Genomic DNA, 13,419 nt, shown 5'->3' with positions numbered 1-13,419 from the left:
CTTCGTAGTATGGATGATGATGCAGACTTCTGTCCGGCTCTGAGAGTTAGAGCCACTTTGATGTCATGTGCAGTAAGAAGTGTGTGTGTGTGTGTGTGTGTGTGTGTGTGTGTGTGTGTGAGTTGTAGAAGGGGATGTTGGAAATATGTTTATGTCATGTTGGCTTTTGTATGTTTTTGTTTATTTAGTTTTTAAAACTACTTACCAATTTTGGTTCATAGATAGAAAGCAATATAAAGATGTTTCACTTAAAGTCTCTTACCCTTTTTTCCATCTCCCCAGTTTTTGCCCCCTGCACCACAGTTAACCTCTGGAAAGATTTCTTATGCATGTACTTTTACTCCTTCCCTCTCCTTTTTTTTAATTTTTTTTATTTTTTTAATTTTTTTTTGAGTTAGCATCTAGATCATTTTTTAATGATCTAGCCCCAACTTTATTTTTTTTTTATATATGAAATTTATTGTCAAATTGGTTTCCATACAACACCCAGTGCTCATCCCAAAATGTGCCCTCCTCAATACCCATCACCCACCCTCTCCTCCCTCCCACCCCCCATCAACCCTCAGTTTGTTCTCAGTTTTTAACAGTCTCTTATGCTTTGGCTCTCTCCTACTCTAACCTCTTTTTTTTTTTTTCCTTCCCCTCCCCCATGGGTTCCTGTTAAGTTTCTCAGGATCCACATAAGAGTGAAACCATATGGTATCTTTCTTTCTTTGTATGGCTTATTTCACTTAGCATCACACTCTCCAGTTCCATCCACGTTGCTACAAAAGGCCATATTTCATTTTTTCTCATTGCCACGTAGTATTCCATTGTGTATATAAACCACAATTTCTTTTTTCCTTCCCTCTCCTTTTAACACAAATAGAGCCCACTCTGTTTCCTCACCCTCTCACTTAACACCTTTTCTTGGTGGTGTTCCCTTATCTGTGCATAGAGAGCTTCTACAGTGGCTTTTGTGAGTTAGGCACCAGCACCTGACTGATGATGACTTGAAAGGCGGGTGATGAACAGAGACCAATTCTAGAAGCTACTTCTGCAAACTAAGAACAACTACCCTTCGCTCGAATAGTGAACTTGAAGCTTCTCTATCATATTTGAATCTCCAGATATAGTTTGTGACAGCAGTACTATGTGTAAATGTAGACTCCTGTATATAACCCACAAAATCTTAATTTATATTGGAAATATGAAATTATGTTCCTGAAAGTCTTGGTCTAGGTGAAGATACAGGAAGAAGTTTTGTTTATTCTTATTTTCTGAGTCCTGATTTGCTTTTCAGTTTTCTCTCAAATTAATGTATTCTCATATTCAGTTCGTACAAAATATGCAAAGAGAGGTATTGTTTTTCATTTCTGAGATGGTAAGAAATTTCATATGAGAATTAAGAGTATAGGTCCTACAATAATAAGTCTTGTAATGGATTGTCACAAGAGAGAGTTTAATAATTCCAAAATTAAACTGTTCATTATCATTAAGAAAACATAACTTTATTTCCCACAATTTGAATTATGAATATAAATTCTTAAAAAATTTTTTTTTACATTTATTTATTTTTGAGAGACAGAGAGAGACAGAGCACAATCAGGGGAGGGGCGGTGGGGGGACACAGAATGCAAAGCAGGCTTCAGGCTCTGAGCTGTCAGCACAGAGCCCAATGCGGGGCTGGAACCCTCTAACCATGAGATCATGATCTGAGCCGAAGTCGGACGCTTAACTGACTGAGCCACTCAGGCGCTCCTATGAATAGAAATTCTTGAGGGTAAATTGGTCATCGTTAATGATAACATAGATCAAAAATCAACTTAGACTTACTTCTCTAGAGCATTTCTACCAAAACCAATTAAAAAATATTATGTATATTGTAATTAGTTTTTTAAGTGATCTCTGCTCCCAACATGGGACTCAAACTTATGACCTTAGATCAAGGGTTGCGTGCTCTACCGACTGAGCCAGCCAGTCAGTAGAGTCAGTTTTTTAGCTTTTTTTTTTTTTTTGACTTAAAAATGAATACCAAGTTTAAAGAACAATATTAGTTTGGGATGTTTAAGATAAAAGTCAACCAGGTGCTTAAGGACCAAACAATAAACATATTTCTACCAGGTCATACCTAATTGTGCATTTCCTGAATCCAGATGGCATTAGAATGTTTAATAGATTTCTGAGATTATGGGAAGGATCAAATTTCACAGACTTGTTTTTAATTCCCTAGATAATTAATACATGTATGACATTTTCTCCTCGCACTTGAAGTGGTTCAAATATTTAGGCAGATTGTGGCGGATGTATTCACTCTCTTTGGTGTGCACATGGCAAGGACCTCGTGTTGAGGCGAATTGTCCTATTTATCGACATTAAAAAAAGTTCTTACTGAAATGGGAGACTAATAAGAAAAGGATCTACACTGGCTTTATGAATCCAGGCTGATAGGCATTATGAACATGATTACATGATCATTAATCAGAAGACATTTTACCTCAAGGAGAAAAAGAATTGAACTAAGATTTGTGTGTTAGGTCAATAATGAGGACTTCTGTGCAGTTGTTTTGAGCTTCAAACGGAGCACCACAGATCCACTCAGTGTCATGGTTGCGACTTATTTCTGATTCCTAGATTGTCGTAGGCGACAAAGTTGTTTTGATGCCCGTGAATGCAGGACAACCACTGCATGCCAGCAACATAGAGCTTCTGGATAATCCAGGGTGTAAAGAGGTAAGTTCAGGTGGAAAGAAAATGAATTTTATATTCATCGTGAGAGAAAAAAAAGTCATGTAGCTTCATTTATTGTTTTCATGAGCATAACCCCAGTTATAGTAATTAATATTCCTAAGATCCACGTAGATAATGATTGCTAGTTCTGGATGGTATTTGTATTGAGGTACATACCTCATTGTCCAAAGTTATCTTTTTTCTCTCTTTTTACCGTTTGGAGGAATAATTTCTGGTACAAAACGGAATGCATAGTTTTATAACTTAACATTTCTTCATTAATAGGTGAATGCTGTTAATTGCAACACGAGCTGGAAAATCACTTTATTTATGAAATATAGTTCCTATCGAGAGGATGTACTAAAAGGAGTAAGTATGTGCTACATGGAACATTTGCCAGAAGAACTGAAGGTAGTCTTACTGAAATTCTACATGCGAAACCTGTGTATTCACTAGTATTCATACTTCAGAAGATGGTTATAGACCTTAATACTCACACTGAGTGTTTCATTGAGTTTTCCTCTTTTTGGAACACATAAATAATCATTAAAAGCCAAGTAACTAGCAGAAGGGTACAGAGTATAAAAACCAGAAAGAGACATCTGCTTCATATGTCTATTTGTTCAGAATTTTCTTGGAAATACAGTTTTATTTTCCTGTTTTCCTAGGGTGATGTTGTTAGATTGTTTCATGCAGAACAAGAGAAGTTTCTGACTTGTGATGAATATGAGAAGAAACAACACATTTTCCTTCGTACAACCTTGCGTCAATCAGCCACTTCTGCTACTAGTTCTAAAGCACTCTGGGAAATAGAGGTGTGTAAATATTTTTGGATTTTAGTAAGTATTTATATAAAAAATCATATAAATTTACTAGTAAATCAGATTTACTAGGCTGATTATTTTATTATTATAGGCATCATTTGTGATAAGTTGATAAAAGAGTAATATTTGTGAACTAACTTGTCCTCCTCATTACTATGATCAGTTTGAATTCTTACTACTTCCTTTACCTATTCTCTCTGGCGCATCTCTCTCTCTCTCTCTCTCTCTCTCCCTCCCTCTCTCTCTCACATCTAATAAGAGCATATATAGATGTTGCGTTTTAAAAATCCATTGGGAAATGTTGTGAAGATTGATCAGACTGCAGGCAATGTGCCTCAAATGGCACTGGAGTTAAGATTGGAATATGACAACTCACTTTAAGTGAAGATAGATATCAGAACCACACAGTAACTGAGAAGAACATTTATGTCTTCAGGGGATGCCATTTTTATGGGAATGAGGAGACCCATAGTTAAGAATTCATCCATCCTTTAAAAAGTCATTGCCAGTATGACAGAGTAATTAAGAATTGTAAGGTATGGATTTTTCTTTAAAGGATCTTTCTATACCATGGAGGAGATAAGATAGATGTAATTACTCATGAACGAGCCAACATTTGATGAGTTCCATCCTGATGTAATGGACATCTAAGGCTATAGCAGTGATTTGCAATCATTTTAAACCCATCACTCCCCTTTTACAGCATATATTTTGTGGCACTTCCTTTAATAGCTTAAAATAGAATTCATAGGTAATATTATTTATAGATTTTCATGATTAAAAATTGATAAAATGCCTAAATTTCAAAATACAGAAGAAAAGGAAAATGATTTGTAATAAAATAATATGTATTTCAACATGTAAATAATTGCTTTAGAAGGTATAATATTTGTACGTATCTTGAATAAACGCATTTGGACTTGAAAGAAGTGGTAAGAGATGAGGATCTGAAGACATTCTATGCAAGTACAGGAAAATGAACGAGCAGGGGCAAATGTGGGCCCTTGAATTATATCTCATGTTAGAAGAAGTAATAACAGAACACACTTATTTTTCACATGATGAAAAAAAGAGGGAAGTAACCCTGCTGAAAGAGGGGTAACGGCACACATTACAGACTATTGAAACAGACAATGAGGAAGTATGATGTTTATTCCAGTGAGCTGACCCTTAATTATAATGGTAACATCAAAATAATTCTGTAGGCTTGGTTTGGATAATTCTGCCATGGTTTAGAATAGAGATGAAATTGTACAACAAACATATTTCCTATCTTTATTTTTATTATTTCAAAATTTTTTTTTAAAGTTTATTTATTTTGGGAGAGAGAGAAAGAGAGAAGCTCTATTCTACTTTTCTCTGCTTTCTGTTCCAGTGGAATGACTCCAGAACCCTGTTGATGAGGCTTCCTACCCCTGTGATACAGTGGATCACTTAGAAGGCTGTGACTTGCAGGATTTTTGTATCTTGGCCAATGCCTGATGATGCCAAGAGCAGCCTTGCAAAATCATTGTGATAAATGATGACACTCTGTATCTCCAAATTGTCCTTTAGGGAGCTATACGAGCATTGCTAGATGCACTACTGTATAGGATAGGAATTCTTAGTCTGCGATCTGTGGTGAGCTTCAAGTTATTTGTTAACCTCCAGCAATTGTGTGCAAAATCTGTGTATGTATGTGAGACAGCCGATAGACTTGAGCATTCTCAAAGGTATCAATGTCTTTGTCAAAGGAGTTAGAGTATAGCCAGTGTGATTTGTAAAGGATTTGTGGAAGAAGTTTGAGAACTTAGCCTTTTAGGATGGGTAGGTTTTTGATCACAGGGAGAGTGTTTTTAAGACTTCATCCACTTTGAAGTATTTTCATAATTATTATCTTACTTGAGCTATCAGAATAGGGGATTCCTAGATGCCGGAGTCTAGCAAAAAATATTCGAAAGTTCTGTATAGCAGCACACAGAATTTGAGGCTGGGGGCAGGAGTCTAAGTGTGGTCAGTATTAACAAAAAGAAGGTAACCTGTTGGGGGAGAATAATGAAAAGTTCTCCTGGTACTTAATCTTCAAAACAGTCTTATGAATTAAAATCATTTGGACATGATGAAACTGGCTTGAAGATGTTCAGTTGCTTGCTGTGATCATACCCTAGTAATTGGCAGAGCTGGGGCTCAAACACAGTCATCTTCAGACTGTAAAGCCTAGGATTTGCTGCTGTGCATCAGGTCACCTGGCGTAAGCAGCTGCTTCAGAGCACCTTCTTTTGTACTCAGGGAGCCTGGTGGCTCAGCATCTGGGCCAGTTCCTGGCTCAGCCAGTTCCTAGGACAGATATGAAAGGACATGGTATTAGTAAAAAAGCATCCACGGATAGGGCCAAGAATTAAGTTAGTTGAGAAAGCTCCAGGTCTTGGCATTTGTGGTTCTCTCTACCTGGAATGATATCTTCCAATCTCTCTACGTGACTGTTTATTCTTACCCTGCGGGTTTCAGCCACCATGTCATCTCCGAGTGGCCTGTGCTAATCGCTACATCTCAAGAAGCCTTCCCTACCTCCTCTGTCATGCTCTCTGTTTATTTCCTCCTAGCACTTGCCAAATCTTATGTATTAAAAGCTCTAGTCTTACTCATTGCTGCATCCTATTGTCTAGAAGAGTACTTGGTGCGTAGTAAGATTTTAATAGGATTTGTTGAAAGAATATTTGAGTAACAAATGGGGAAAAACCCCACAGCATTTCCAGTTTTGGCCTGGGAAACCTGTCTTTTGGAGTAAGGCTGTATTTGCACAGTTAAGGCATGAGCATCACGCATGCATACAGTGAGTTAACTGTTAGGTCTCTTGCTCATTTGTGGGGGAATTTTGTTTTTCTGCCACATTGTCCTCTTATGAAAACATTAGATTTGACAAGTTAGTATTAACAGGCGAGCACTTTGTGTAAAATGTTGGCATTTGCTTGCCAGCAACGTGAGTATCTTTTAGCCTTTATCGTTGTTGCTCTTTTTGTCTGTAGGTAGTTCATCATGACCCTTGCCGTGGCGGTGCTGGACAATGGAACAGCTTGTTCAGATTTAAACACCTTGCAACTGGGAACTATTTAGCTGCAGAGGTAAGTCTAATAGATAGAGTACTATTAAATCTCTGACTCTGGATAGTGACATAAGCAGTTAGGCTCTCCAAACATTGCTATATTTGTAGGAACAGTCATGATACAAAATTTGACCATTGCCTATTATGATCTGGGCTGGCATATAAATTATTCTTAATATGTAAATATTAGTTGAAGCCTTTAAATAATCTTTGTCTTAAAAATTAAAACAACAGTAACAACAGAACACTGGTTGGTTTCCTTTAAGGTCAAGGGCAAGAGAGTATCGATTCAGTCTAAACTTTTGTATTTAGCTTCATTCTTTCAGAATGTCTGCATTGGAGACGTGATCAATTCATTTTTGGTGTAGTAGAGCCTTGATCGTTTCAGGCCGTTTTCACAGAAACTGGTTTTACTGGCTTTTATTGTTCAAACTGTTGGAGAGGAAAGGCATTTCTTCCTGAGACAATGAACAGTCCTAAAACTGCTAATAAAAATGGTAACAACAAATAAGGTCTTTCCTTTCTCCTTTCTTTCCTTTCTCCTTTCTCCACTAAAAGCATGTTGACAATCAGGTAGATAGGGAGAGTGGGAAGAAGCAACAGCGTAGATGTTTTAGAAATGATTTAATTAAAGTTTGGCTATCAAATGCAAAAATAATTTTGAAGATACTAGTTTTTTTAGATGTATGAAAATATCCATCCATTCTACTCCCCTCGAGTCTGTTTCTGTTTTTCAATTTAGAGTTTCTTCTGGGATTCTAAACCAGAATTTGGCCTTAGAATTTTTAGTATGACTTATCTAACTTGTGGTTTCGGATGTGAGGGAAGATAAGGAAGTGGGGACGCAGAAGTGATGAGAAAAAGGTATGGGAAACAGGAAGTTTCCGTAAATGTGCTGACCCCTGTGTAAACCAGCACCTGACACCATTACCCTTTACATCCTATTAATCTGTGGTAATTTTCTTCATAGTACTTACCACTCTCTGACTTACGGTACATTTTATTTTTTTGACATTCTCTGTCAGAATGTATGCTCTCTGAAGGCAGGGTTTTTTTTTTTTTTTTTATTTTTTTTACTTTATTTTTATTTTCTACATCACCACTGTGTCCCCAGCATCTAAGGCAATGCCTGGAACTTAGAGAGCATTTGATGACTATTTCTTGAATGAATGAATGAATGAATGAATACAAAGAAGCTATTCAGGCTTCTGTAAGCTTAGAGGATAGGAAGAAGATTTGGGGATTTGTATTTGAGAGGAATTTGGAGTCATATTTGGGCAAATTAATCTCTCTAAGATCTAATTTCTTCCTCTGTAAAATGGGGATAATCACAACATTCATAGAATACAAGTATTAAGAGAATTAAATAGGGTAAAGGGCTTGGCATAATGTGTGCCTCATGGTGGGCATCTGGTAAGTGGTGCCGGCATGATTAATTTCATTATGAGAAAATTTACTATATAAAATTTAGTATATATTTACTATTTACTATAGTAAATAGTATAAATATAAATACTTTTATTATTATTGATGAATCTGTTCAAATAAATGAAATATAGCTTTGCTGTTTATGGGCTGTTTACACCTTGAATGTTTTGAAGTAACTTTGTTGAAAAGTAATGCTTTGATGTAAAATTAAACAGTAAGGTGGAGAATCTTGTCTAAAATAAGAATTAGAAAAGTCTATGGGATGTCCTTTAAAAGATAAGAAATTCGTATTAAAATTCTCTTGGGGGGCGCCTGGGTGGCACAGTCGGTTAAGCGTCCGACTTCGGCCAGGTCACGATCTCGCGGTCCGGGAGTTCGAGCCCCGCGTCGGGCTCTGGGCTGATGGCTCAGAGCCTGGAGCCTGTTTCCGATTCTGTGTCTCCCTCTCTCTCTGCCCCTCCCCTGTTCATGCTCTGTCTCTCTCTGTCCCGAAAATAAATAAACGTTGAAAAAAAAAAAATTTAAAATTCTCTTGGATCTGGTGTTAGTGACTCTTCTCCATAATTCAGCTTTCAGTCAATGGCTGTTATAACTATGGACATTCTCTAGAAAGCTGACATGATTAAACATTATTAGTTTTCTTAGTTAATTTCTACAGTTAAAACTTGTATCATTGATAATTCAAATGACTAGATTATTGAAAATTAAATTGTTTATTAACTTTAATGAAGATCTAAGACCTCAATACATAAAGTAGTCCATTAAAAATTGAAAAATAGAAAGCAGCTCATTCCTTGAAAATAATTTGAAAGCCTCTTTTCATTCTATCTCTAGAGGATATGACTTTAAATGCCAGATACTATACTGTCCATTAAAGATTCTGGTGTACTTGTAGGATCTCTGCTTTGACCTTTAATACTTGAGATAGCACTTTTTTTTTTTTTTTTTTAGGAGAAGGTGAGAGAAGGAGAATTAAGCATTAAATACATATCTGAAAATTGAAAAGTAGGAATTTATTGTCTACTGATTTTAACAGAATGGGTGCTTCTGTGTAGTATTCTAACTCAAAAGAAGAATCTTAGGTTTAGAATATTGGCATCCATAGGTTGGGGTTTTATATTTCATATGTCAGCTCAGGTCAGAAAAGGTCCTGGTACAGTCACATCTCAGCACGCTTGTCATACGGTGTGAAAGTGTCTTCAGGTGTGGCAAAAGCACATTTATTATAGTCACTATGACTTGATAAAAACATTGATTTCCAGTTCTAATTCCACAACAGATGGATATAGCCTCTGACAACAGTTAAAAAACAGTGTTGGGGCAGCTGGGTGGCTCAGTTGGTTAAGCATCCGACTTTGGCTCAGGTCATGATCTCACGGTTTGTGAGTTCGAGCCCCGCGTTGGGCTCCGTGCTGACAGCTCAGAGCCTGGAGTCTGCCTCAGATTCTCTCTCTCTCTCTCTCTCTCTCTCTCTCTCTCTCTCTCTCTTTCCCTCTGTCTCTTCCCCACCTCATCACTTGCACTCTTTCTCACTGTCAAAAATAAGTAAATAAATAAATAAGTAAATAAATGTTTAAAAAAAGAAGAAAAAACAATGCTTATCCTTTTTATCATTTTGCTTTTTAAAAATGCCCAGGTCTTTAATTTCAAATCATTATTCATGTCATTGAGGTATGGTAAGGAGTTCCTAGCATGTGGATTTGTTACTTCCTAGCCTTATTTATTTTGTTTAATTAGACCCTTACTTATAGGAGAGAAAGGGCTCTATGGCTTTTATTTATTTTGCTCTTTCAGTTTCATCTTTAATATCTAGATACTACTTAAACAATAAGATACACATAATAGGATGTTGAAAATGCAGGAGTTGGGAATAATTATTTTTGGAATTCATAGCAGCAACAGACATCCTCTTTAAGATGTCATACCGTCTTTAACATATACTTTTTAAGTGCCTGATAAATGCATAGCATGGTAGAGAATGCTGCAGATAGGAAAGGAAGCAGAGGAGAAAATCTCTGCCCTCAAAGAATTGACCTTCTAGTTTGGAACACAGTGTACAATAAATGGCCACAGGATGGTCAGAGGCAGGATCATGTCAGTCAGGTGGAGTTGTGAGGTAAGCCAAAGGAGGCTCTTGTTTGGGGCAAATTTTTCCCTGGTTCTCCAAGAAAGTAATAGACACAGGTTGGTAGAGAAGCAGAAGGACAATCAAGGAGGCACAGACAGGGTTGTGGAATGTTCCACATCATCGGCAGACAATGTAAAAAGGGAGGCTTGGCTCAAGGAGAGGGGTTCTAAAAGGAATTATTGAGTGACAGATCCCTTTGCTTGAAGATTTTGATTGAAAGGTTCGGATTTGATGTAACTAGTAATAGGAATAACGATTCAAGTAGTTACCTTAGAGGCTGGGGATGGACACCTATTTGCAAACATTTGGTAGACACCAGTGATGTCACTAGAAAACTCAATTTCCGCCCTCAGGGAGCTCTGAGTACAGTGTGATAAGTGTATTGTAACAATAGGAATAGTGATGTGCTGACAGGGAAGCACTAAGTTGCCGAGGAGGTACAAGGAATGGTGAAGAGGCTAGAGGAGGAGCTGCCTGATGGATGAGTAAGGCAGGTGGGCAAGGAGAGTGTGCAGGCGGTGAGGACAGCTTTTGCACAGGCAAGGAGATGTGCGGTATTCTACAAACTAGTTTTATATGGATAATACATATGTGTATCACACACAGGATATGTGTGAGTTTGGACGTGGTGCTAGAAGGCTGGGGGGGGCAGGAATGTAGGAAGCTGATTTTTTTTCAGGCCGTATATATTAAGTTAAGGAGAATTGGTTTTATTTTAAAAGTAAAGAGCAGTGTTCTAAATAAATTTGTGTTTAAAGATGACCACTCTAGAGTTGCATTGTCCAATGCGGTAGTCACTAGCCACATGTTGGCTATTTAAATTAAAATAAGTACTATTAAAATTAAAAAGCCAGTTTGTCAGTTACACTAGCCACATTTCAAGGGGCTCAATAAGCACATGATATTGGGTAGCACAAATACAGAACATTTTCCATCATCACAGGGAAAGTTCCAGTGGATAGAACTACTCTGGAGCGTTTTTAAAAAATTTTAATGTTTATTTATTTTTGAGAGAGAGACAGAGTGCGAGGGGAGGGGAAGGCAGAGAGAGAGGGAGACAGAGGATACAAAGCGGGCTCTGGGCTGACAGCAGAGAGCTAGACACGGAGCTCAAACTTGAGATCCATGAGATCATGACCTGAGCCCAAGTGGGATGCTTAACTGACTGAGCCCCCCAGGCGCCCTACTCTGGAGCCTTTGTAAAGCAGCTGGAAGGGATTGCCTGAGAGGCAGGGAGCCCAGATAGGAGAGAAAGATCTGATACCATCAGGGTATTTTGAGGATTTGAACCAAGGGGGTGACATTGGTAATGGCAAGAAGGCGAAGGGGAGAATACATTTTTAGGACATTGGAAGCAATGGAAAAAATGGTAATCCATGGAATGTTAGGGGTTAAGGAGTAGGATTCTGGCTTTGGAGAACTGGCGACGTCATTCATCAATTTAGGGAACATGGGAAGGGGTGCAGTGTTGATGAGGAAAATAATCCATTCACTTTTGACTATGTCTAATTGGAAGTGCTCTAAAGTATACAGGTGAAAATGCCTGATAGGGACAGTGTTCACATCTTCTGGAAGTTTGGGGACTGGTGCGCCTGGAGAAGTAGATGTAGTCATCGTCAGCATGGGTGTGATCATCAGGGAGTATGAGGAGAGTGAGGAGATGTTTGAAGGTGGAACTGTGGGGAATGCCAGTTTTTAAAGGATGGGCAGCAGATTGGGAACCTGAGAAGTCAAGGAAGCAACTGGAAGGTCAAATGGGCTGAATCACAATGTCAAGCAAGGGAAGATAGGCTTTCAAGAAGGAGGGAGTGCTACTGAAAAGGTCAGGAACAAAATGTATTTACAGCATTTGGCAAGAACACAGTCATCTGTGGTTGAGAGCATTTTCGGTGGAGACTGGAATCCGGGGTGGGGGGTTTGGGGAGAGGAATGACAAGGGAGCCAGGAAGCGGAAGGAAAGGTGAACTGAGTTTTCGTATCATGGCCGTGCAGAAGAAGCAGTAATAAAGGGAAAGCAAGTCCTACTAGACAGGTTTTTAAAGGTCTATTTAAAAAAAAATTAGATGAGAAGGGAACTGTTTTTACATTAAAGGGAAGTTCCTATTACAGGAGCAGGATTTGGCAGTGAAAAGGCTCTTTTCCCTCATCCTTTCCATTCTCAACACACATATTGATAATTTGAAATATTACTTTTTAATGTGCTTGAGGCATTTCTGGCAAATTGGATTATGTAATTCTTGAATTGCCTTTGACTATATGGTGTTTATATTGGCCAGTGTGGCAAAGACAGCCTAGTGTAGTGGGGGAAAAAATCCCATGTATACTGCTCACAGTCTCTCTGACTTTAAGCAAATATTTGACCTCTCTGAACATCGGTTGCCTTGTGTGTAAAAAAGATGATTGTATATATTACATGGGATTCTTTTGGGATTAAAGACGATATGGAATGTTTAGCACTTTGCACATAAAATGTATTCAATAAGTATTAAGTCCCTTTCCTTCCATTGAGAAGGAGGGGACAAAAAATGTGGAGTAGCATTGTTTATTATTACTATCACTACACCTACTATTATTGATTGTAATTTTTTTCCAGAACTGGTATTTCTTTGTAAGTCAGATGACTGAAGGAGGGGGGAGTTTAGGGGCTCACCATGGGATGCCTTGCGCCTAGAACAGAGTCTGATATTTAATTTATATTTAGTAAACACTAGATAACCTAAAGGATCAATCAGAGAGAGAGATTGAAGGTCTGTATCCAATCATTTCACTTTACAGAAGAAGGGACCCAGGCTCTGAGAGGCGATTTACTTTGTCCAAAGTTAAAAACAAAACAAAACAAAACAAAACAAAACAAAACAAAAAACAAGATAATGATGGTCTTTGGGCTCAATGCTAGACTTGCATTGCTTCATCTATACCAGTGGTTCTCACCAGTGGTGATCTGTCCCCCAGGGTGTATTTGGCAATGTCTGGAGACATTTTTATTGTCAGAACTGGTGAGAGGGAGCTACTGGCATCTAGTGGGTAGAGGCTGAGGATGCAGGGAAACATCTTGTAATGCCTAGGACGGCCCCCACCACAAAGAATTATCTGGCCCCAAATGCCAATAGTGCCAATGGTGAGAAGCCTTGACCTATGTCTTACCAACATTACACAGGCATTTATGGACTGCCCACTGGGTGGAAGCACTATTTTGATGTTGTGAAGAAAACAAAGGTTATTAACCATTGGTCCTTATCATTGGGTGT

At 38.1% G+C, this 13,419-nt stretch overlaps 1 protein-coding gene across 6 annotated transcripts in view; it reads left to right on the top strand.

Moving 5' to 3' along the window:
* Positions 1–13,419, top strand: part of ITPR2 (inositol 1,4,5-trisphosphate receptor type 2) — a 505,414-nt gene that overhangs the window by 109,825 nt on the left and 382,170 nt on the right. For all 6 annotated transcript variants that reach the window (XM_030322010.1, XM_030322009.1, XM_030322008.1 and 3 more), the window contains 4 exons: positions 2,614–2,712; positions 2,995–3,078; positions 3,378–3,524; positions 6,539–6,634. In XM_030322010.1, coding sequence (XP_030177870.1) covers positions 2,614–2,712; positions 2,995–3,078; positions 3,378–3,524; positions 6,539–6,634 — 426 coding nt within the window. The remainder of the gene's footprint in view (positions 1–2,613; positions 2,713–2,994; positions 3,079–3,377; positions 3,525–6,538; positions 6,635–13,419) is intronic.

The sequence above is a fragment of the Lynx canadensis genome, chromosome B4 (assembly GCF_007474595.2).
Source record: "Lynx canadensis isolate LIC74 chromosome B4, mLynCan4.pri.v2, whole genome shotgun sequence".
NCBI lineage: Eukaryota > Metazoa > Chordata > Mammalia > Carnivora > Felidae > Lynx > Lynx canadensis.
Note: the sequence above shows the minus strand (reverse complement) of the source record. Positions and strands in the feature narration are given on the sequence as shown.